Source organism: Phaseolus vulgaris, chromosome 5, assembly GCF_051622355.1.
Source record: "Phaseolus vulgaris cultivar YP4 chromosome 5, ASM5162235v1, whole genome shotgun sequence".
NCBI lineage: Eukaryota > Viridiplantae > Streptophyta > Magnoliopsida > Fabales > Fabaceae > Phaseolus > Phaseolus vulgaris.
Window position 1 is genome coordinate 39258339 of NC_143502.1, and position 22255 is coordinate 39280593.

The window sequence follows — 22255 nt, forward strand, 5'->3', positions numbered from 1 at the left end:
CCTCTAAGGCTCTCCTGCACCTGTATGGTCATCTGCTCGTGTACATAGTACAGTCATCGCATTTCAAACACAACACGAAAAGCAAGGGTAAGCTAGTGCAAACAAAATCCATAACATAATTCATGGAAATATAACCAATTTAGACTAATAATTTATAAACATTTCTTTAAATGATTTCATGTAAAATTTCAATACCAATTCCATCATTCATATAGACCACACATGGATCTATTTTCAATCATAATCATTGGATTTCATTTCAATCCCACTTCGTCTTCCGGAAGACTCATTAAGTATGTCCCTACCAGAGACTAACACCTGATCCAAAGATTACTAGCGAATCCAATAGTAAGGATCAGGGTAAGTTCAAACATCCAATACCGAGTGTCTACAGCGGGACCCAGTGTGTATGAACTCCCTCTCAGCTTCTCACCACCTGATATCTTAGTCTACATGACTTAGATCATCAGTGAAGCCAGAGGACCTCCGTTAAACATAGGTTTTTCATACTTAATGTACCATCAAATAACAACTCATACATTATCCAAATGTATGACATCAATTTCATACAATTTTCATCATTCATATATAATACATATCATTCAATCAGAACATTTTAAAAATTTATACCATTCAAGAACTTTTCCAACATCAAAAAAATATTTAACTTTCAAACTATCAAAATATAATATTTATAAAGTTTAAATAATATATAAACAAACACACAATATATAAACAAATAACATCCCTGCAAGAGAAATTGAATATTGGGACCACGTCCCTTCCACATCCAGATCTTCTAGCCTAGGGTTCTATTAAAAATTAAATTTAGCTTCCCTTACCTAATTAATTGTTTGTTTTCCAAGCAACTTTCTAGAGTTTTATTTCCCACAATCTGAATAAGCTTCAAGATTTACGGACCTAATGCAAATTATCCAAACAGAACAAAAATTCAGTATATAATAGAATAAGTTGAGAGGATTAAACTTCTCAACTGACCCTACCAAGATTGATGACTAAATCCTAAAAAACAACAGAGAACAAACGATATTTAGAGTAAAAATGAACTTACTCTGTTTGAAAATTTGATCGAGTAGAAATGTTCCTTAACTCGCTAGCTACAACGTGATCCGATCAGATTCTAAAATAGATGAAGATTGGGAGGGGAAAATTAAGAGAGAAGGAAGAGATTTCGAAAGAGAAAGAGAAAGAGAAAGCGAAAGAAATAAAAGAGGTACTGTGGTGCAGGGGGTAAGGTTATGTTGTGCCTTTTTTTTTTTAACGTTATCACAAATATTATTACTGTTATTGAATACAAACGAAGATTAATCTGATTAAAATTTTAAGATTAAATCATTTCTCTTTACTATCTTTATGAAAGCTAAGCATTAAAAAAGCAATTTGTTTTGTATTCTTGTTATTATTTTATTTAATTTTTTGATTTAAACTTCAAATATAGTTTATTAGGTGACTCTTAACTCTTAAGAGTTTCTTTACCTTTTTTATTTTTATTTTGCATAAATTTAATCTAATTATATATATATGTATAGATATATATATTATTTTATTTTAATTTTATATTATTTTTCATTCCAATTCAATTGTTGGTAATCCGTGCACACTTCTTGAAATGTGAAGCTCAATTAGTTGAAGTATTTAAGAATTTTGGCCGTGGACGAAACAAATTTGTATGGCCCACATATTAAAATTAGATGATATCTTGAAAATTATTACACAGAAAAACATTCATTTTACAACCTAATATAATAAGTTTATTTTATTTTTTTAATTTAAACTTTTAATTTCTATTATTATATTACTACGGGAACACAGACACTCACGTGCATATATATCCGCATTTTTCATTTTTACTATTTATATATTCATATAATTTTAATAAATATTAAATTATATGAGAAGATATGTAAATTATCTAAATGCACCACTGATAATAGTTTTATTAAGATTTTAAATCAATTTTTTTGTATTTTCCTTTTTATTGTTTTTGAATATTAAATTTTGATTTAACTTGGGTTTAATGTTGAACTTTGTAAGGTTAGCAAAATTATAATTAAGGTTTAAGAAAATGGAGCAACAAATAATGTCAAAACATAATGCAAATGGTAATGTTATTCAAGATCTTCCCATTTCAAGTTTAGAATAGTAACTTTAATGTTCATTAAACGTCTTATGCAAGGGTTGTATGTTGGGAAGTTGTAGAATCTATCACCATATCAATTGAATCCACGTCTTCAATGACAAAGAAGTTGAAAAAAATAAAATAATAAACTAAATACAAATTATCAAACTTCCAAGTTATGTAATATCTAATAGATCAAAGCATCAGTAGACATAAAAACTTTGCCCGCAAAGCTGGACTTAGGATTCATACAAAAATATAAAAAAAAATTAAGAAAGCAATAGAAACAAAAACGTTCAAATCCTATAACAATGAGATGCGTCTCTGCTTCGAACGCTTTGGGAAGTGTGAGAAGGAGGAAGCAATGGTGGTTGTTGTTGTACAGTGGTGATTGAAGAGGGACTAAGACGGGTGAGAGTAGGAGAAGAACATGGAACGTGAAGGAAGAGGGTTCAAGATGTGTCAAAATTTATGAGCATTTTTTTTTCTTTGGATGCAACTGGTGAAAACTACTCCTTATAAGGAAGTGGATATAACTGGTGAAAATTACTCCTTCGTACGAAAGTAGATGTAAACGGTGAAAACTACGAAAGAAAGTGGTAACCGCTCAACTACTTATTATAAGGAAGTGGAAGTAACTGGTGAAAACTCGCTCTCATTATGCAATTAATTTTCAAAATAAATTATCTTTTTTAATTCAAAACGGTGTTGGAGATCCCACATCGACTAGAGATTAGAGCCTTTCATTGTATATAAGTGGGTACAAACCTCAACCCTATGAGCCGGTTTTATGGGGTTGAGTTAGGCTTAAAGTCCACTTTGTAATATGGTATCAGAGCCATTTCGAGCCTATCCTAGCGAGTGTTTGTTGGGCTTATCAGGCTACCCGCTATCGGGCCGCTATCGGACCACCCATAATATATAGTCCCACGCTCTTAGAGCCTTTCATTGTATATAAGTGAGTGCAAACCTCAACCCTATGAGCCGGTTTTATGGGGTTGAGTTAGGCTTAAAGTCCACTTCGTAATATTTTATTAAATTTATTTCTCTCTCATAAGACATACACTCTCTCATTATGCAATTAATTTTCAAGATAAATAATCTTTTTCAATTCATAACTGTTCCTCCACATCTCTTTCAATTCAAAACCGCCCCAACGTATACCAAATACTGTAGAAAAAAATAAGAAATGACACAATGACCAGAATACAATAATAAAAAATTAAATATTAATATAAGGATGAAATGGGAAAAAAAATTAAGAGCAGTCAAGAGGGGAATAAAAAATGACAAAATGACCATAATACAATAATAAAATTAAATATTAATATAAAGATAAAATAGAAAAAAAAAATTAAGAGCAATTAAGAGAGAAATCCCCTTTATATATAGGTATAGATTAAAATGAGTTATAAGCGATTATATATTGAAATTCTTTAATTAAAAAATATTTACGTGAAAATTCAAAGTAATAATATTTCATTAGTTTTGTTTAACTTCAAATTTTAAATCATATTATATTATTAAAATGAATTGTAAGATGAGTCTATTTTTTTATACTGTCAAATCATTATCGTTGTTGAAAGTGAATAGCATAGTGCAGAACGGATAATTCACAGAGAAAGATCATTTGAGAAACAAAAATGTTTTTTTTACCACATTCTCTACTTATAACTCAATAAATATTAATATTTAAATTATTTATAAAAATTTATAATTTTTTAATTTTAAAAATTATTTTAATATTTTATATTTTACTTATATTTTTATTATAATTATTTTTCTATAAATTTTTTATTATAAATATTAATATTTTGTGGTGGATTTCGAAATATCATAACTTCAGGTAGTGGGTTCACTATCAAAGTTTTCAATATAATTTACATTTAAGTGGACCCATGACTTGCTTGATATTAGACGCTAGAATTGAGTTAGGGAATTGTGTGGAGGAAAATAATTTGAGTTAATGAAAACTTGAGGCCTATTAGGTTTCGACAAGTATCTTTTTGTTTCTGCTTAGAGTTGTATATATATTGGGAAGGCACACACTAGTGATCATCACATGTTGATACTACACATAGGGTAAGCTTTAGAGTGAATACACCATGGCAAATAAAGTATCGGGTCTTTCCTATGGTTTGTCTACCACACAAACTCCTTCTAGATCCTCAAACCAACTCCTTTGTGATGCTAATAAACATTATACTCCATTTAAAACTCCACCTAGTTTTCAACCGAGTCCTTTTACTCACGAATTTATTCAGTCATTGGGAAACAAGCTTGTGGTAATCTTTATTTTCCTTCAATTTCTTTGGTGTAAAGATTAGTGTGTTGTTGGAATTATTGTTTTCATTATTTGTTTATTTTTTCATGCACGCTAAATGCAGATAGAAACACTGCAAGAAACAATAAGAAAATTAGAGGAGAAAGTACGAGTTCTGATGAATGGAGCAAACATGGAACCACTAAACTTACTTGAATTGATTGATGATATTGAACGGTTGGGACTGTCCTTCAAGTTTGAGGAGGATATAAACAAAGCTCTTCTCAAAATTGTTTCAATTGAAAACTTCGAAGACCAAACCGGAAAAAGTCTGCATGAAACCGCTCTTCTTTTTGGAATTCTCAGACGACATGGCTTTGATGTCTCCCAAGGTACAAATGATAAACTTCACCTTCCATTGTGTTCATATATTTCATCTGAAAAGTTAATTTTAGAAACAAAAAATAATTGGTTTCTAAATTAGTTTTTGTTAAATAATTTTTAAATTAGAATCTAATTAACTACCAATATTTTAACTACCAATTATTTAGATTTTAAATTTGGTAGCAAAAATCTTGGTAGCAAAAATCTTGGTAGCTAATTTATACCAATTTAGAAATCATTTAACAATAATAAAAACTAATTTAGAAACAAAAAAAAAATAGTTTCTAAAATGGTTTTTAATTTAATCACTATAACAACTAATTATTTTTTGTCTCTAAAATTAATTTCTATTTTATGATTTTATTGTAGTGCTTATTCCACAAAGCTTATTTTTGCTAACAATAATTACACTATCATATTGTTTTTTAATTGTTATAATCAAATACCAGGAAAAAAAATGTTAACAAAAGCTAGACAACAAACATATATCAAGTTGTTTTTTATATTTTTCATATTATAAATATTTTTGAATAAAAAAATATACTTTTACCTTGGTATTATGGCATAGTATGAAATATTTTTAATTATTTTGAGGTGCATGCAGATATTTTTATGAGTTTCAAAGATGAAGAAGGAAAATTCAAGGCTGAAATAAGCAATGATGTAGAAGGAATGTTAAGTTTATACGAAGCATCATACTTGAGCTTCGAAGGAGAAAGTGTTTGGGAGGCAAATGCATTTTCAAGAACACATCTGATGAATTTAATGAAAGAAGGATTAATGGATGCGAAAATGGCAGAAAAAGTTAGTCATGTATTGGAGGGGCTTCCTTATCATCGAAGCTGTTTCAGACTAATGGCAAGAGAGTGTATTAACAAATATGATAAGATAGAACCGCATAATCTCTTATTGTTAGAACTTGCAAAGCTGAATTTCAACATACAACAGTCATCATATCAAAACGAATTAAAAGAACTATCAAGGTATAAAGATAAATACACAAGAAAAAAAGAAAAACTATACACTTGTTAAAAGAAATTACGTATTTCTTTTGGTATTTTTAGAATTTGTAGAGTTTCATCCTGCTAATTTTATAAGAAAACTTAATATATTAATTTTTTGTCTATATTATTGAAGCAAATTTTTATTTTGATTAAAAAGTAACGTCAAAACTCATAATAATTATTCAAATATAATTATTTTAATAATTGTTAAATATTAAATAGATATTACTTTGAAGAAAAAACTAAAATATTAGGAAGAATTCAGTTAAAATGACGTGAGATCTCAAAGTTTACTTTATTTTTTCTATGCAATTATTATATTTATGTTTTTTAATGTGTTGTTACTTAGGTGGTGGTGGGACATTGGCCTCTCAACTAAACTAAAATTTGTTCGACACAGATTAGTAGAATCATTTATTTGGTCGCTCACAATTTTTCCTGAACCTCAATTTGCTATATGTCACAAAGAACTCACTAAGGTGGGATATTTACTCACAATCCTCGATGATATATATGACATATATGGTACTTTAGATGAATTGGAGCTCTTCACAAATGCTATTGAAAGGTTTGTTCAACTAATCTGAGATGGAGTTCATTTTACTTTGTTCTTTGAAAAAAATTAAAATATGTCTTATTTTAGTATATAATATTTTATACATGTGCATGTACAAAAGATGGAACGTGAATTCCATAAACATTCTTCCAGACTATTTGGTATTGTGCTTCCTAGCTATCTATAACACTGTGAATGGGATAGCTTATGAAATCTTTAAAGAACGAGGCATAAAATGTCTTCCTTACCTCACAAAATCTGTATGTAATACAACACAACTTGTTCTTTCTCTTATATATATATATATATATATTAATTACATATCACTAAAACTAAAATGTTTGTTTGATTACTCTATAGTGGTCTAATTTGTGCAAGGCATACCTCCAAGAAGCAAAATGGTTTCACAACAAAATTATTCCACCATTCAACAAGTTCCTACAAAATGCAAGGATCTCAATCTCGGGAGGGGTCATTCTTACTCATTCCTACTTTTTTGTCAGCAAAGACATCACAGAACAAGTACTTCATTCTTTAACTAATCACCATGATATGTTGAGCTCTTCATTCACCATTTTCAGACTTACAAATGATTTAGCAACATCAACGGTAATCTTAACTTTGTTTGGTAACCTTATTAACTAACTCATATGGATCAAACTTCATGCCTAACATGTTGTTCTGGACAGGATGAGATAGAGAGGGGTGAAACCTCAAACTCGATTATAAGTTATATGCACGAAACTACTCTTCCAGAAGAAAATGTTCGCCGATACTTCAAAACTTTGATTGACAAAGAATGGAAAATTTTGAACAAATATCTGGTTATGGATTCTATATTCCCTAAATCTTTTGTTCAAGTTGTCATTAACCTTGTTCGGAGTGCACATTGCATATATCAATATGGAGATGGATATGGACGACAAAACAATATATCAAGGAGAAGAATGGAGTCATTGCTAGTATATCAGTTTCCAACAACTAATGTGTCATGATGATATTGAGAAAATAAAGCTTTAAGTTTGAGTTTATTTGTTAAAATTTATGTAATATATTTGTTTGGGATTTATTTGAATTTCTTAGGTTGTGTAGCATGTTATAAAGTTTAGTAAAATGTGGGTTGCATTTTAATTTGACTCCGACTATCAATTCAAGTTTTTTTTGTCTAATTTAAAATGAATAATTCTAAAATTAAATTAAATATTCTCTTTTAGAAATATAGATTTTTCTTTTTGTGGACTCTAATTAATTTATATGTTGTATAATATAAATAAGTATGAATGTAAATGTTTATTATGATAAGTTCATTATTTCTATAACTAATAAAAAAATTTGTACAAGTACAAATTAATAATTTAGGATCATAAAAAAATTTGATAATTTTAAGGATTTAATTGATAACTTGTTTAGTTGTATAGTTAATAATGTTTTAAAAAATTATCAAGTGCAGAAAAATAATAACTCATGTTCTATAATAATTAAATTAATTTTTGTATGATATAGATTTAATTATGTAATTTAGTAAAAATTTGAACTAGTTTTACTTTGTAAAGTCAAAAGATATCTAAATGAATCATTATTCTCGATAATTCTTTATCTAATTTCCATTAATAATTGGTTAGATTTTTTAAACTTTTGATTAGATACATTCTTGTCATATTTCTATACTATATACAATACTATACAATCTTTATTTTAGAGGAGTTTACTACAATCTCCTATAATATTACATACCCAAAAATTTAATTTATCTCATCCAAAATTATTATTTAAATAATTTGGTTTAAAATTGTTTTTTTTTTATCTTGGAACATCTAAATATGTCTTCAAGATACCTCTCACAGTTTCTTTGATTATCAGAATATAGTTTGAAAATAATAACAACTTAATAAAAATTGACAAAATATTCAATCAATTCTTAAAAAAATTATAATAAAATAACCTTACCACATATTAAAAGTAGTCAAATTTGACTTCTAAGTCGTTTTTGTGTATCTTTAACCTTTACCAAATTTTAATGATATTTCTTTATCAAATAAAAATGTCAACGTGTTGTGTAAATCATCTATCAAATTTTTTATTAGAATAAAAAATATACTTATTCTTATTCTTAGTGATTAATTTATTAATGTTCCTATAATCTGAATAGAAACATAATCTTCTATTTTTCCTTTTATCAATAACATCGGTGCACCCTACTCAATTAGATAAATTTTTTCTTAAGTAATTTATACACTTGCTTCTTCAGCTTAACCATCTTGCACAAACTTACACTACAAAAACATTATTTAATAATGTAACGGTGATCGTCATAAAAAAATAAGAAATGAATGGGGATATTTTTGTAATTGATGTTAAACATATAAAAATAATTACTTTTTAATCATTGTCATATGAATGCATGTTTTTTGAATTATTGTGGTATGTACTTTATAACAATGATTATTAGATGAATCATCCTCATAGGTACATACGATAACAATTCAAGAAATAATAACTATCATTGTATGTCTTTATATTGCTTATATTGTAACTGCAATGAACATTTTATCTTTGCATTTTCTTTTATTTTCCTCTTTTCTCTCTTCCCTCCCCCTCTTTGGTTGATCTCATCTCCATATCCATCATCATAATCCATGACAATGTTATCATGAGTGTTGATTGTAGTTCGTCATTACTCATTATCTCACCATTGGTTGCATCGTCCTTCAAAAACTCTATTAATTACAACTTTGCCAATGTTTTCCAATTTGATTTGTGTTGCCACCATCAATGATCATAATGGATTAAATTAATCTTCATAGGTTATTTTGTGCTCTCAGTCTTTTTTGCTTTGATAATTTTTTAAATTTTGTTTTCTTTGAACAAAATACCTAGATATGAGTTCTATATTTCCTAAATCTTTTGTTCAAGTTGTGCGTCATTAGATATATCAATATGGAAATGGATTTGGAATATAAAATAATATATTAAAGAGTTGAATTGAATCATTGCTAATGTACCCGTTCCAATTAACGTGTCATGATGATGTTGAGGAAATAGAGTTTCACTAGTACAAAATATAAAAAACAACAATAATTTATTTAATGTGTTTTTATGGTCAGACATTGTCATTCAAAATGCGGTAGCATTTTTGAAATTAACTTCATTTAAAAATGCAGCTATTTGTAATAGCCGCATTTTTAAATAAAACGTTTTGATGTAAGAATGCGGCTATTACAAATAACTACATTCTTAAATAACTAAATATTTGTTGGGCAACTAAAAAGTCGCAAGGCAAGTAAACCTTTGGACGAGTGAGTTGAATGGTAGTTGAACGAATTTAGACATGTGTTTTCATTTTCAATTATATATAAACTTTTGAACATTATTATGTGTGCTTTAATTTTCAATGAAATGAATGAGTGATTATAACTTTATACATTATTTTATTTTATTATGAAAAAGTGGTGGTTAAATTTTATAATTGTATAAAACAGATTATAAAAAAGATTATAAAATAGTGGTGGTTAAATTTGGGTTTATGTGTTTTAATTTTCAATTCCATACAAATTTTGAACATTATTATGCGTGCTTTAATTTTCAATGAAATGAATGGATGATTATAACTTTATACATTATTTTATTATATTATGAAAAAGTGGTGGTTAAATTTTATAATTCTATAAAACAGATTATAAAAAAGTGGTGCTTAAATTTAATAATTGTATAAAATAGATTATAAAAGAAATTACAAAAAAGTGGTGGTTAAATTTTATTTATTCAGAATTAGAATTACGTCAGTTAAAACCGCCACTACTTATGTATATTATGGTGTCAGAGTCTTCTTCAATGAATGTAAATTACGATGGTTATAACTGACAGTACTTACATATAAAAACCGCCACTACTTACACTATTTTTAAAGTGGCAGGTGTTGCGGCGGGTAGCATAAAACCGCCACATAAAACTTTGTGGCGGCCAGTTCTATGGCGGTTTGGGAAACCGCCACAAGCGTATATTACGACGGTTATAAACGCCAGTTTATACGAAAATAACCGCCACAATATACACTTTTTTTTGTACTGCTAGTGTCTAAAAAAATTAAATAACATGTTTTAAAATGTCTTTAATTCTTAAAATTGTTTATATTTCACTAAGATGTTATATTTATTAAGTTATTATACTTTAATATTGTTTAGCGTGGTGATTGGTAAATTGAAATTTATTAGTATCTTCTTTTTTTTGTTGAAATATATGATTTTGAATGATAAATTTGATATGTAAGTGTATGCATTATTAAGTGATTGACGATGTACATGATGTGTAGAGTTTAAAATGTATGATGTGGAAGGAAATATGATTTGAGTTGAAATGTATATGACATGCTGGTATATGATGATTTTGCATGTGTTGTACTGTAAACATAGTTATTTCCAGAGAGAGAATACGATGTTGGAATGGAATGTTTAGGTTGTGCATTGAACTTGAGATTTTGTATGAGATATTCTGACTCTATTGGTATTCGAATCACACAAAGAAAAATATCTAAATGGTAAGAGTCGAAAGAGGTTCCAATTACATAGTTTGTAGTGTGAAAAAGAACTATATATATCTAGTATGTAATAGGAATTCACCCTGCCACATGAGTGAATGTGTCCCAATTATGTAATTTGTCGTGGTAGAATCAAAGTTGGATAAATATGTTGCACATTGCATTCATTACAATAACGAATGACAATGGCACATCTGGACCTCTTTTAGCAAAATCTAGTATCAATGGAAAATAAAAAAAATATTGAAGCTCCTCACACTTGTTTGAGCACTTCTCTTTCAGTTGATCACAAAATTTTTTACTCAATCCAAATAACTTTATTTGTGGTGAATTCAGTTAAGGAAAATCCATCAATCACTACAAGAAAATAACAATTTAGTCACCAAATTTAGTGACCGAAATACAATCGTCGCAAATTGCGACTGAAATAACCACCAACTATTCTCAATATCGAATCTGCAAGGCAAATAGTGACTGAATAAAGTGTTCATGATTTTAGTTAGTTTTGCGACTGAAAATGAAAGTAACAAGAGATATGGTTGCTAAATCGGTGATTTATTGAATAAGTTAAAAATAGTTAAAACCATGACCAAATTAGCGATAAGTCTGTGTATTTTTCAGTGACCGAAATAAATTCGGTGGCAAAATGGAAGTGTTAATTTCTGTCACTAAATTAGCGACCAAAATATGTTTATTTTTTAACAATCGAATGCATTTCGGTGACTAAATGGAAATGCTAATTTCTATCACCGAGAATTAGTGACTAAATTTGTGTACTTTTCAGTAACTGAATTTATTTCGGTGACTAAATAAAAGTGTTAATTTCTGAATTATATATATGAATTTTATAAATGTTTAAGGATACAAATGGATTGAGACACTTTAAATATCTCTTTTAATGTTTTTTTTAAAAAAAAATGTATAATTTTAAATGTTAACATTGAGAAACTATATCTATTAAACACAACAACAAGTTTATATATAAAATAAAAAAATATAATTATTTGAAATGTTTTTCTTAAGAAAAACTCAATGATATTATATTAAACATTTTTAACTCGTAATATTGACGTTTTTGATTTTTTTTTTCTTAAAGACTGTATTATATTTGAGTTTAAAACTTGAATTTCCTCCATTGATAAAACACATAATAATATAAAACTATGTAAAATAAAAAATAAAAAAAAAATAAAAAAACTAACAGTGTAACACTGTGGTGTAAAGCACTATCTTCATGCGTACAGTCACATAACACATTAAAATTAAAATATATATATATATATATAATTAATCAAATATTTTATTTTAAAATAAAAAAAGTTAGATTAGTCAATATGATTATTATTTTATATAATTATAATTAGGTAAACATTTTATTCTTAAGTGTAAAAAATTATACTAATTTTTAAAATTAATTAAATAAAAAAATCTTATTATATAAAATAAATATCTAAACTAATTACCTATTGATTTTTCACAGCAAGGAAGAATGAGAAATCTGATGTGGTTTTTTCATTCAGAGGTAAATGGTAAAAGTGAAACCGAAACAAAAAAAAATGCATGTGTGCCCAAAGCAATAGTACCTGTGAGGTAATAAGCAATAATTTAATTCTTTAATTACTTGCATTAATTTGTATTGTTAACCCTTCCTATTGCTCTCTATTGTTGAATAATACCATAATCAGTACCGTTTATGTTTTTTTTTTCGAATTTGTTAAAAGTTTGGTAAAGATTCAATCAACATATAAAAAATTCTACTGGGTGGCTCATGAATAATGATATGCACGCTTAACATATTTGATTTAGGTTTTCAAATTTTCCTGAAATTTTTTCTTTGTATTTTGTATTGTTGTTCTTCATGCCTTGGAGCTTCGTCACAAGTTGATTGGAGAACGGTAGTACTCGAAGCAGTGAAGAATCGCAAACGAAAGTGGCGTTTTCCACGAAATCGGTGTGCGAGTTTGAGGAAGAATGGTGACGGTGCGAAACGAAGAAGTTCGGTGTGTTTGTTGAAGCATATCCGCACGGTTGATTGGAACAATTGTAATTCAAAAGTGCTTAACGGTGCTTCATCTTCAAACGGTGCAAACAGTGGTGGCGAAAATATTTAGATTGACTGAAGTTCAAGCGAGGACGACCAATTCTTGTGACGAGTGAAATCAGATATCATGAACCAAAAAGGAATTGTAGTGTTCGTATGAATTGATTCATGTAAGTTCCTTCTTCATTTTCGTTTTTGATTCTGATTTTTTTTTGGTTAAGCGTTTTAGTTCATTGTTCTTCGTTTTGGAGAAGTTTAAATGGAGAAACGACGAGGTGTTGAAGAAAATTAAAACTGGAAAATTGAATTCGGTGAATCGTTTGGTGAATTCGGTGAATCAATCTCCTCACAACCTGTGCCTTCTTTTAGAGGGTGAATCGCTTGGATAAATTTTGTTTAGTTGTGCCTTAGTGCAGCTAAGGTGTTTGAATCATTGTTATTTTGTTGATAATTTGTTGAAGTAGTTTAAAAAAATTGGTGATACAAATTATTCTTGAATTACTTGGCATTTGTTCGTATAATGTTGGAGTTGGTACAGATTCTGTACAAAATTTAATTGATAGAGTGAAACTTGGTGCATACTTTTGAATTTTAATTTGTGCATCTAAACTTGAGTGTTGATTCTTTGCATCTTTAATTCAATCTTTTCACGTCATTTTTCTTTGGTGTTTCTGTTTGATTCAAATTACTGCTAGGTGCATTTTTCTGACTAGTGTAACGTGAATTTTGAGTAGTGGCAATTGGAGTTGTTTTTGAAAGTTCTGGTGTAATTTATTTGAGCAAAATTTGGCACTGTTTTGATGTTCTGGTGCAAGAATTTAAGTGGTAGCAGATTTTTTAATAAAAAAAAAACTGAATTACAATATTGTTGAAATTGGTGCCTATTCTGATTTGCAATTTGTGTAGTTGAAATTGAGTTGTGAAAATTGGTTAATTGAGGTGAATTGTGGCTGCCAATGGTGTGGAAATTGGAAGAGACCTTGAACACAAGAAAAAACGTCAGTCTTGAGAATTAATGTGCAACAACAAATATTGTTTTTTGGGCCAAAACCGTGTTGCACTATTACTTGAGCTGCACATTTCTAGTTAACGAATTTTGGTGCAGTAATTTTGGAGGTGCGAAAAGAAAAATATAAGGTTTTAATTTGGGCCAAACAGATTGGCCCAGAAAAAAACTGGTTCTCATGCACCATTGAAAATATTGATATTCTTTAAAAAAAATTTAATCCAATTCTAGTGCCAATCTGTAGGTGTTTCCTTTGAGTGCCAAATTTCTTGATAGCCTTTAATTTCTTGTTTGTTATAATTTTTTCGATAATGTTTGTGTCTTGTCTCATGTCTAATTTCTTGAGTTTAATTTTCTTAATTTTGAGTTTTTCTTGATTTTGAGTATTATTGACCTCTTGAGATGAAAATTATTTCTTAGAATGATCTTTGCAAAAGGTTGAATAACATTGCTAGGTAGCATATTGGGGAAGAAAAAGTCAAGCTAAGGATGAACACTCTTGAGAGAATCAACAAGTAGAAGTTCAAAAGCAAGAGTCAAACACTAGAGTAAGAGAAGAGTGCAAACACCGGGAGAATTTTCTTTTTTTATACTAATTCTCTTGTAATTCTTTGATACTAACAGGGAAATTAATAGTGCATCTACAAACGAAGATGCAAGCTTGGATTGCATCAACAAATATGGAATCGAAAAGAGCTAGAGTTGAAAGGTAATATTGTATACAAATCTTCCTTAAATTATGTATTGGAGTTCATTTCTATTTAGCTTAATTGAATTTTGAGTATTTATAAGCATGTTTGATTTTTTTTATAAACAAGTCAAAATACAATTTTAAATAAGTATTAATAATACATATAAAAATAGTCACCAAAATTGATTTAGCGACCGAAATATGATCGGTTGCTGAAATTAAAAAATAATTATTTAGCTACCGAAATCAATTTTGTTGCTATAGGTCTCAAACTTAGTCACTGAATTAGTCACCACAAGATTTTTTTTAATTAATTATTTCAACCCATTAACGACCAAAAATTGGAGTTGCTAATACCTTTTACGTTAGCCACCAATTTAGTCACCGATAAATTAGTGGCTAATTTTGTCCCAGGAATTTTGGTAGCCAACTTTCTGCGACTGAAATTTTGGTTGCAAAATTGTGACCAATTTACATTTCGGTCACTAAATGCTTTGCGACTAAAATTTTTACTTCCATGTTTATTTGGTGACTATTTCGGTCGCAAATATGCTTAGCTACCAATTGTAGTGTTTTTAACGACCAATTTAGTGATAGCTAAAAGTATTTGTTTTAATGAATTCTGATAAAATATTTAATTGCACAAATAAGAATTGTCTTAGTTATTCTTATTCGGTGATCTATAAAAAAGTCTAGATAGTTAAACAAAAAACTCTAACATTAAAATTTGGTGGTAATTATATAATATTTTTCAAGATGGTTGCAAGCTATACAAAACAATGTCCTAGAAATTATTGTTTAATATATTACCCGTCAATATGTCATTGATGGTATTGAAGATAGCTACGATGACATGACTGATGGAATAAAGTTTCGAATTTATCTAGTAAACATTGCTATATGGATTACCTTTTAATAGTTAAAAATGACAAGTTTCCTTTATTGTCTACCTATATATGTCAATTTATCTACAATTCATCATGATTTGCAAAGACAAAGTTTTGGTAAGTGTACTTTTTTGAAGGCTAAAAAGGAAAGTTACAAATTGCATATCCCTTCATCCGAACCTAAAGAAGAGGAAAACACACTACTCCCATTCTATTATTAGAGTAGCTTGGATTTTTAGTATATGATGCTGACATTTATTGCTTCTTGAAAGCTGAAATGATCCCATATTCTTATCCTAATCCACACATATATTCAAAATTATGTGAAACAAAGTTTCTCAATTAAATATAAATTGTTTTTAGGGTCTAAATGTAATAGTTCTCGCTAGGGAAATGAGACCTAAAGAATTATTGAGAAGTTTCATTTTTCTCCTTTCTATCATACGGCTGATTTACACCTCAGTTTACTCCATCGGTCTTCTTGCTACTCCTTTGGGTCTCGGTCGTTCAATTACTTGATCTCCTAGAAAATACCGAATGAGAGAGGTACCTGCAGAAAACACTTTGACGCTCAAGTCATCAAAGGGTGTTCGACACTCAAATGTTAGAGTACACTAATTAATGACGTACCTACTTCTTGGAATGTACGTTATTTATATTATTTTAATAGACTTATTTTGTTGAGCCAGATTAGTAAAGTAGGTCGTACTTAAGGGTATATTACCTAATTCTTAATGATGATTTAATTTTACTGACATTGATCGAGCGTTAATATATTACCTAATTCTTAATGATGATTTAATTTTACTTACATTGATCGAGCGTTAATGGAGCGAAATTGGGCCACACAGAGACATTGTGGGTCAAGCCACGGTATGGACAGATACCAATACAGTTTTCAAGTATTTGGTATCAACATTATTGTACTTCAAATGAGAAAATTATGTAGGTAAAATATTTTTTATCAGTGCATTAATATCTTTACTTTTCAAAGAAAATAATCAATTGTTTAAATTAATATATCTAAAACATGGGTTTAATAGTCTTATCTTGGGTCCATTCCACACCTTTCAAATGGGACTTGTCATATGGATGAATAGTTTTTTTTTTCGAGATCAACAGTATTGAATTTAAAGAATATCCTATTTCACACAGAATGCTCATAAATGCAGGTCAAATAATTTTAAGACATTATGTACAAGTCCCATCTTAGAATTTTTTTAGGTGATTAAATAGATATTGGGATAATTTATTTTTGGTGTAAATCCTATTTCCTTCTATACATGTACAACAATAAAAACTATTGTTTTTATAGCATTACTATTATAGAGTCTTTAAAACCATAATTGTATTTCATCAATTATTTAAAATATTACAAAAATATATTACTAGAAAATCATTAAATATAAATTAATTTTAGAGATAAAAACATAATTAATTACTATATTAACTAAATTAGATACTATTTTATAAATTAAAAAAATATTGATATTTAAAATATTTTCTATTATTAATAGAAATTTATAAACTAGTTTCTAAATTGATATCTAATTAACTACAAATATTTTACCTATCAAATTTAAAATCTAATTATAAATAAAATAGTTAAATATTCAAATTTTATTTTACAAAATATATTATATTTATAAAATATTTTTTATCTGTAAAATAGTTCCTCATCCTTTCATATACTTAGGTCTACTTTAGAGATTTTTTTATATTAAAAGTTTTTGTTTGTCTTTTTTTTCAATTAGTTTTATGGGAAGAGTTACAGGTCTAAGGTTAGGGCTTTTCCTGTGAGGTTTCTAGGGCAAAGATGAATCTTTGTTAGTAGTACCAGAGTGTCATAGTATGTTTATATTATCGATCAAAATATTTCATGTACATGTTTAACCTTCTTGTTATTAGAATGAGGTTTGAAGCATACTCTTGCTTAAACAAGTTATAACAGTAAGGAAACTATTTATAATTGTTAGTACTTAAGGTAAATTATAAATTATGTGGATTGTGAATGTGACTTGGTCAAAATGCTAAGTTTTGTTTAAAAATATTTAAAATATTTCGATTTTTTTTATATGCATAGTATACGAGAGGAAGATTTCCAAATATTTGTAATATCAATTCTATATATGTTTGCAATATTATTAATGTTTCTATAGACATTACTAGTCACTAATGTATTGTATGAATGAGATTTTTTTGAGATATTTGTAATATCAATTCTATATATGTTTGTAATATTATTAATGTTTTTTATATATATTACTAGTTACTAATGTATTGTATAAATAAGATATTGAATTATTGAAACTGATGAATATGATAATTATATAGTTTGTATAGGTGAAATTCTAAATGTGATATGTTGTGTGTTTGGTAGTTAAAAATGTAGAATGTTACAAGTGGATCTAATTTGTTCAAGATGATCCCATGTAAAAAGGAATTACTCAATTATATGTATAAAAAATGAATTAAAATAGCTTTTGAACCAATCTGACACAATCTACGAAATTATGCATAATTGTTTTATGCAAAGTTGGTGGTACTCCACTTGTTTACGAGACAAACCTCTTTTATATGAAAATTCGAAAGGTTTAGTTGTTGGATGACCATTTTGTTTGTTTAGAGAAATTATTTTATCTGAACACGAGAGTCGTATTAGCTATGCGACCATTTGTTTGCTTGAAAAAATTCAATTGGGTGAAAACATGAGAGTTTGTGTTGGGGGACTAAAAATTCATTGGGCAACTAAAAAGTATTTGGACGACTAAAAGGTCGCTTGGCGAGTAAACCTTTGGTTGAGTAAGTAGAATGGTAGTTGAACGAATTTAGACATGTGCTTAATTCGCTGAGCAGACAAACAAGTTTAAAAAAAATTAAATAACATGTTTTAAATTGTTTTTAATTCTTGAAATTGTTTATATTTCACTAAGATGTTATATTTATCAAACTATTATACTTTAATACTATTATAGCATGATGATTGGTAAATTGAAATTTATTAGTATCTAATTTTTTCGTTGAAATATATGATTTTGAATGATAAATTTGATGTGTAAGTATATGCATTATTATGTGATTGACGATGTACATGATGTATAAAGTTTAGAATGTATGATGTGGAAGGAAATATGATTTGAGTTGAAATGAATATGAATAAGAATATATACTAATATGTGATGATTTGAATGTGGTGTGCCGTAAACATAGTTATTTTCAAAAAAAAAAATACTATATTAAAATGAAATGTTTAAATTATACATTAAACATAAGATTTTATATAAGATATTCTAACTCTATTGATATTTGAATCACATAAAAAAATAAATATAATTAAAAGAATTTCCAATAAGAGTTTATATTGTGAAAAAAATACTATGTCTAGTATATAATTTAAAAGGAAAGATGGTTGGCATCTCTCCTGACAGGACGGGAACAGCCTTCGGGTTTTCCTTGTACACATCGGTTAAAAGCGTACACATCGGTTAAAAGCTACCCACCTCTTGATGAATGTAATAGGAATTCAACATGAGTGAAATGTGAATTAATTGAAGTATATTTAAGCGGTGGGTGAAAATGACAAGCTTGTATGACCACATATTAAAAGTAGATGATATCTTGAAAACTATTACACAGAAAAACATTCATTTTACAACTTAAAATAATTATTTTATTTTATTTTTAATTTAAAATTTTAATTTCTATTACTATATTATTAAAATGAGTTATAAGCGGTTATATGTTAACATTCATTAATTAAAAAATATTTACGTTAAAATTCAATGTAATAATATTTTGACACAAGAATTGAGTTAGGAAATTGTGTGAGGGAAACTAATTTCTGAGTTGATGAAAACTTAATGGCATATGAATAATAGGGTAGGTTTCCGCAAGTGTCTTTCGTTTCTGCTTGGAGTTGTATATATAGAGGAAAGGCACACATTGGTGAGCATCACATTTTGACACTACACATAGCGTAGAGTGAATACACCATGGAAAATAGTGTATGGAGTCTTCCCTATTGCTTGTCTACCACACAAACTCCTTCTAGATCCTCAAGCCAACTCGTTGCTAATGCTAACAAACACCATATCCCATTTAGAACTCCACCTAATTTCCAACCCAGTCCTTTTAATCGTGAATTTATTCAGTCCCTCGGAAACAAGCTTCCGATAATCTTTATTTTCCTTTAATTTTTGTGTGTAAAGATTAGTGTGTTGTTGGAATTATTGTTTTCATTATTAATTTATTTTGTCATGCACGCTAAGTGCAGATAGAAACACTACAAGAAACAGCAAGAAAGTTAGAGGAGAAAGTACGAGTTCAGATGAATGGAACAAACATGGAACCACTAAACTTACTTGAATTGATTGATGATATTGAACGGTTGGGACTCTCCTTCAAGTTTGAGGAGGATATAAACAAAGTCCTTCTCAAAATTGTTTCAATTGAAAACTTCGAAAACCGAACTGGAAAAAGTCTGCATGAAACCGCTCTTCTTTTTGGAATTCTCAGGCGACATGGCTTTGATGTCTCCCAAGGTACAAATGATTATCTGAAACCATTGTGTTTATATATTCCATCTGAAAACTTATTCCACAAAGCTTATTTTGCTAACAATAATTACACCATCATATTGTTTTTAAAATGTTATAATCAAATACCAGGAAAAAAAATGTCAACAAAAGCTAGACAACAAACATATATCAAGTTGTTTTTTATATTTTTCATATTATAAATATTTTTAAATAAAAAAAAATTATACTTTACCTTGGTATTATGGCATAGTATAAAATATTTTTAATCATTTTAAAGTGCATGCAGATATTTTTATGAGTTTCAAAGATGAAGAAGGAAAATTCAAGGTTGAAATTAGCAATGATGTAGAAGGAATGTTAAGTTTATACGAAGCATCATACTTGAGCTTCGAAGGAGAAAATGTTTGGGAGGCAAATGCATTTTCAAGAACACATCTGATGAATTTAATGAAAGAAGGATTAATGGATGCGAAAATGGCAGAAAAAGTTAGGCATGTATTGGAGGGGCTTCCATATCACCGAAGCTGTTTCAGACTAATGGCAAGACAATATATTAACAGATATGATAAGATAGAACCGCATAATCTCTTACTGTTAGAGCTTGCAAAGCTGGATTTCAACATGGAGCAGTCATCATATCAAAACGAATTAAAGGAACTATCAAGGTATAAAGATAAATACACAAGGAAAAAGAAAAACTATACACTTGTTAAAAGAAATTACATATTTCTTTTGGTATTTTTAGAGTTTCATCCTACTAATTTTAAAATAAAACTTAATATATTAATTTTTGTCTATATTATTGAAACAAATATTTATTTTTGATTAAAAAGTAACGTCAAAATTCATAATAATTATCCAAATATAATTATTTTAATAATTGTTAAATATTAAATAAATATTACTTTGAAGAAAAAACTAAAATATTAGGAAGAATTCAAATAAAATTTGGTGAGATCTCAATTTCACTTTATTTTTCTTATGCAATTATTATATTTATGTCTTTTAATGTGTTTTACTTAGGTGGTGGTGGGACATTGGCCTCTCAAGGAAACTAAAATTTGTTCGAGACAGATTAGTAGAAACATTTATTTGGTCGCTTGCAATTTTTCCTAAACCTCAATTTGCTATATGTCACAAAGAACTCACTAAGGTGGGATATTTGATCACAATCCTCAATGATATATATGACATATATGGTACTTTAGATGAATTGGAGCTCTTCACAGATGCTATTGAAAGGTTTGTTACTAATCTGAGATGGAGTTCATTTTACTTTGTTCTTTGAAAAAATTAAAACATGTCTTATTTTAGTATATATTATTTTATACATGTGCATGTACACAAGATGGAACGTGAATTCCATAAACACTCTTCCAGACTACTTGGTATTGTGCTTCCTAGCCATCTATAACACAGTTAATGGGATGGCTTATGACATCATCTGTGAAGAACTACATTTCAAAATGGTTGACATAAATTAGTTTTAAGATACATAAGGTAAAGAATTATAAAAATAATTTATCATCATGTTACCTCATGCCAATCACTTTTAAGGCCTAGTCTTACAATGGTAACCATCCATTGCATAATGTAATAGGCACACTCATAGCTTTTCTGGTTGTTTATTACACTATAATTCAATAAAAAGTAAATGTTAATATTGATAAACAATGAAAAGAGAAAGAAAAAAATTACAAACCTTTAGTTTTATCCAGTTCAAATTTTGAAAATTTGAATTGGATCAACCTTTTAGGATGTTATATCAATGCCATGAACTGATTAATACAAAAAACCGCGTTAGTAAATGCTTAATTAGTAACATAAGGAGTTAAGTTTATAGTTTACTTACTATTAATGGTATTCTTAAGACTTGTGGATGACTTCTTGCGTAGGGAACAAAACCACACAACAGTCTTGTCAACCATTGATAAGACAAGTAACTGCCAATGACCCCTATATCATCCATGAAAAGAGTTAGTCAATATTTAAAAGATGAAATAGTAATAATTGACGACATATAATTAAACTTACTCATTAATATAGGGCATAAATAAATTTCTTTTTCCTCTTTTTCTACGGTGTTAGTGATGTATGATTGAGTTTCATTTTCCTTTGTTCCAGTGGGATTAGTATATGCGGGATCTAAGAATCCATACACATTTTCCTTCCCCTCAATGATAGGGACACCATTCAAAAACCTACAAGTTA

General features: G+C 28.3%; 2 protein-coding genes and 1 non-coding gene across 4 annotated transcripts; all 3 read left to right on the forward strand.

The window, feature by feature from the left end:
• The first annotated feature begins 4187 nt into the window (after positions 1 to 4187).
• On the forward strand, positions 4188 to 7478 carry LOC137835729 (isoprene synthase, chloroplastic). Of its 2 annotated transcripts, XM_068644359.2 has the most exons (7): positions 4188 to 4425; positions 4528 to 4795; positions 5392 to 5770; positions 6141 to 6359; positions 6469 to 6607; positions 6708 to 6956; positions 7037 to 7478. In XM_068644359.2, the coding sequence occupies exons 1-7, from the start codon at positions 4246 to 4248 to the stop codon at positions 7340 to 7342; spliced, it is 1740 nt and encodes a 579-aa protein (XP_068500460.1). In that variant the 5' UTR covers positions 4188 to 4245; the 3' UTR covers positions 7343 to 7478. The 2 variants fall into 2 exon arrangements, 1 of the variants encoding a protein (XP_068500460.1); XR_016521250.1 differs by lacking the exon at positions 6469 to 6607 and having other exon boundaries at positions 7037 to 7171.
• Positions 7479 to 12577: 5099 nt separating this feature from the next.
• On the forward strand, positions 12578 to 21528 carry LOC137834414 (isoprene synthase, chloroplastic). The gene is made up of 5 exons (XM_090302959.1): positions 12578 to 14637; positions 19780 to 20047; positions 20331 to 20709; positions 21068 to 21286; positions 21393 to 21528. The coding sequence occupies exons 2-5, from the start codon at positions 19834 to 19836 to the stop codon at positions 21526 to 21528; spliced, it is 948 nt and encodes a 315-aa protein (XP_090159085.1). The 5' UTR covers positions 12578 to 14637; positions 19780 to 19833.
• On the forward strand, positions 18893 to 19014 carry LOC137836296 (U6atac minor spliceosomal RNA). The gene has a single exon (XR_011085247.1). It is a non-coding gene; the product is annotated as a U6atac minor spliceosomal RNA (small nuclear RNA).
• Positions 21529 to 22255: the final 727 nt, after the last annotated feature.

Coding starts and splice junctions, on each gene's coding strand:
- LOC137835729 (XM_068644359.2), top strand. CDS start 4,246: ATGGCAAATAAAGTATCGGGTCTTTCCTATGGTTTGTCTACCACACAA. Junction 4,796..5,391: donor TGGCTTTGATGTCTCCCAAG/GTACAAATGATA, acceptor AGGTGCATGCAG/ATATTTTTATGAGTTTCAAA. Junction 5,771..6,140: donor GAATTAAAAGAACTATCAAG/GTATAAAGATAA, acceptor GTTGTTACTTAG/GTGGTGGTGGGACATTGGCC.
- LOC137834414 (XM_090302959.1), top strand. CDS start 19,834: ATGAATGGAACAAACATGGAACCACTAAACTTACTTGAATTGATTGAT. Junction 20,048..20,330: donor TGGCTTTGATGTCTCCCAAG/GTACAAATGATT, acceptor AAGTGCATGCAG/ATATTTTTATGAGTTTCAAA. Junction 20,710..21,067: donor GAATTAAAGGAACTATCAAG/GTATAAAGATAA, acceptor TGTTTTACTTAG/GTGGTGGTGGGACATTGGCC.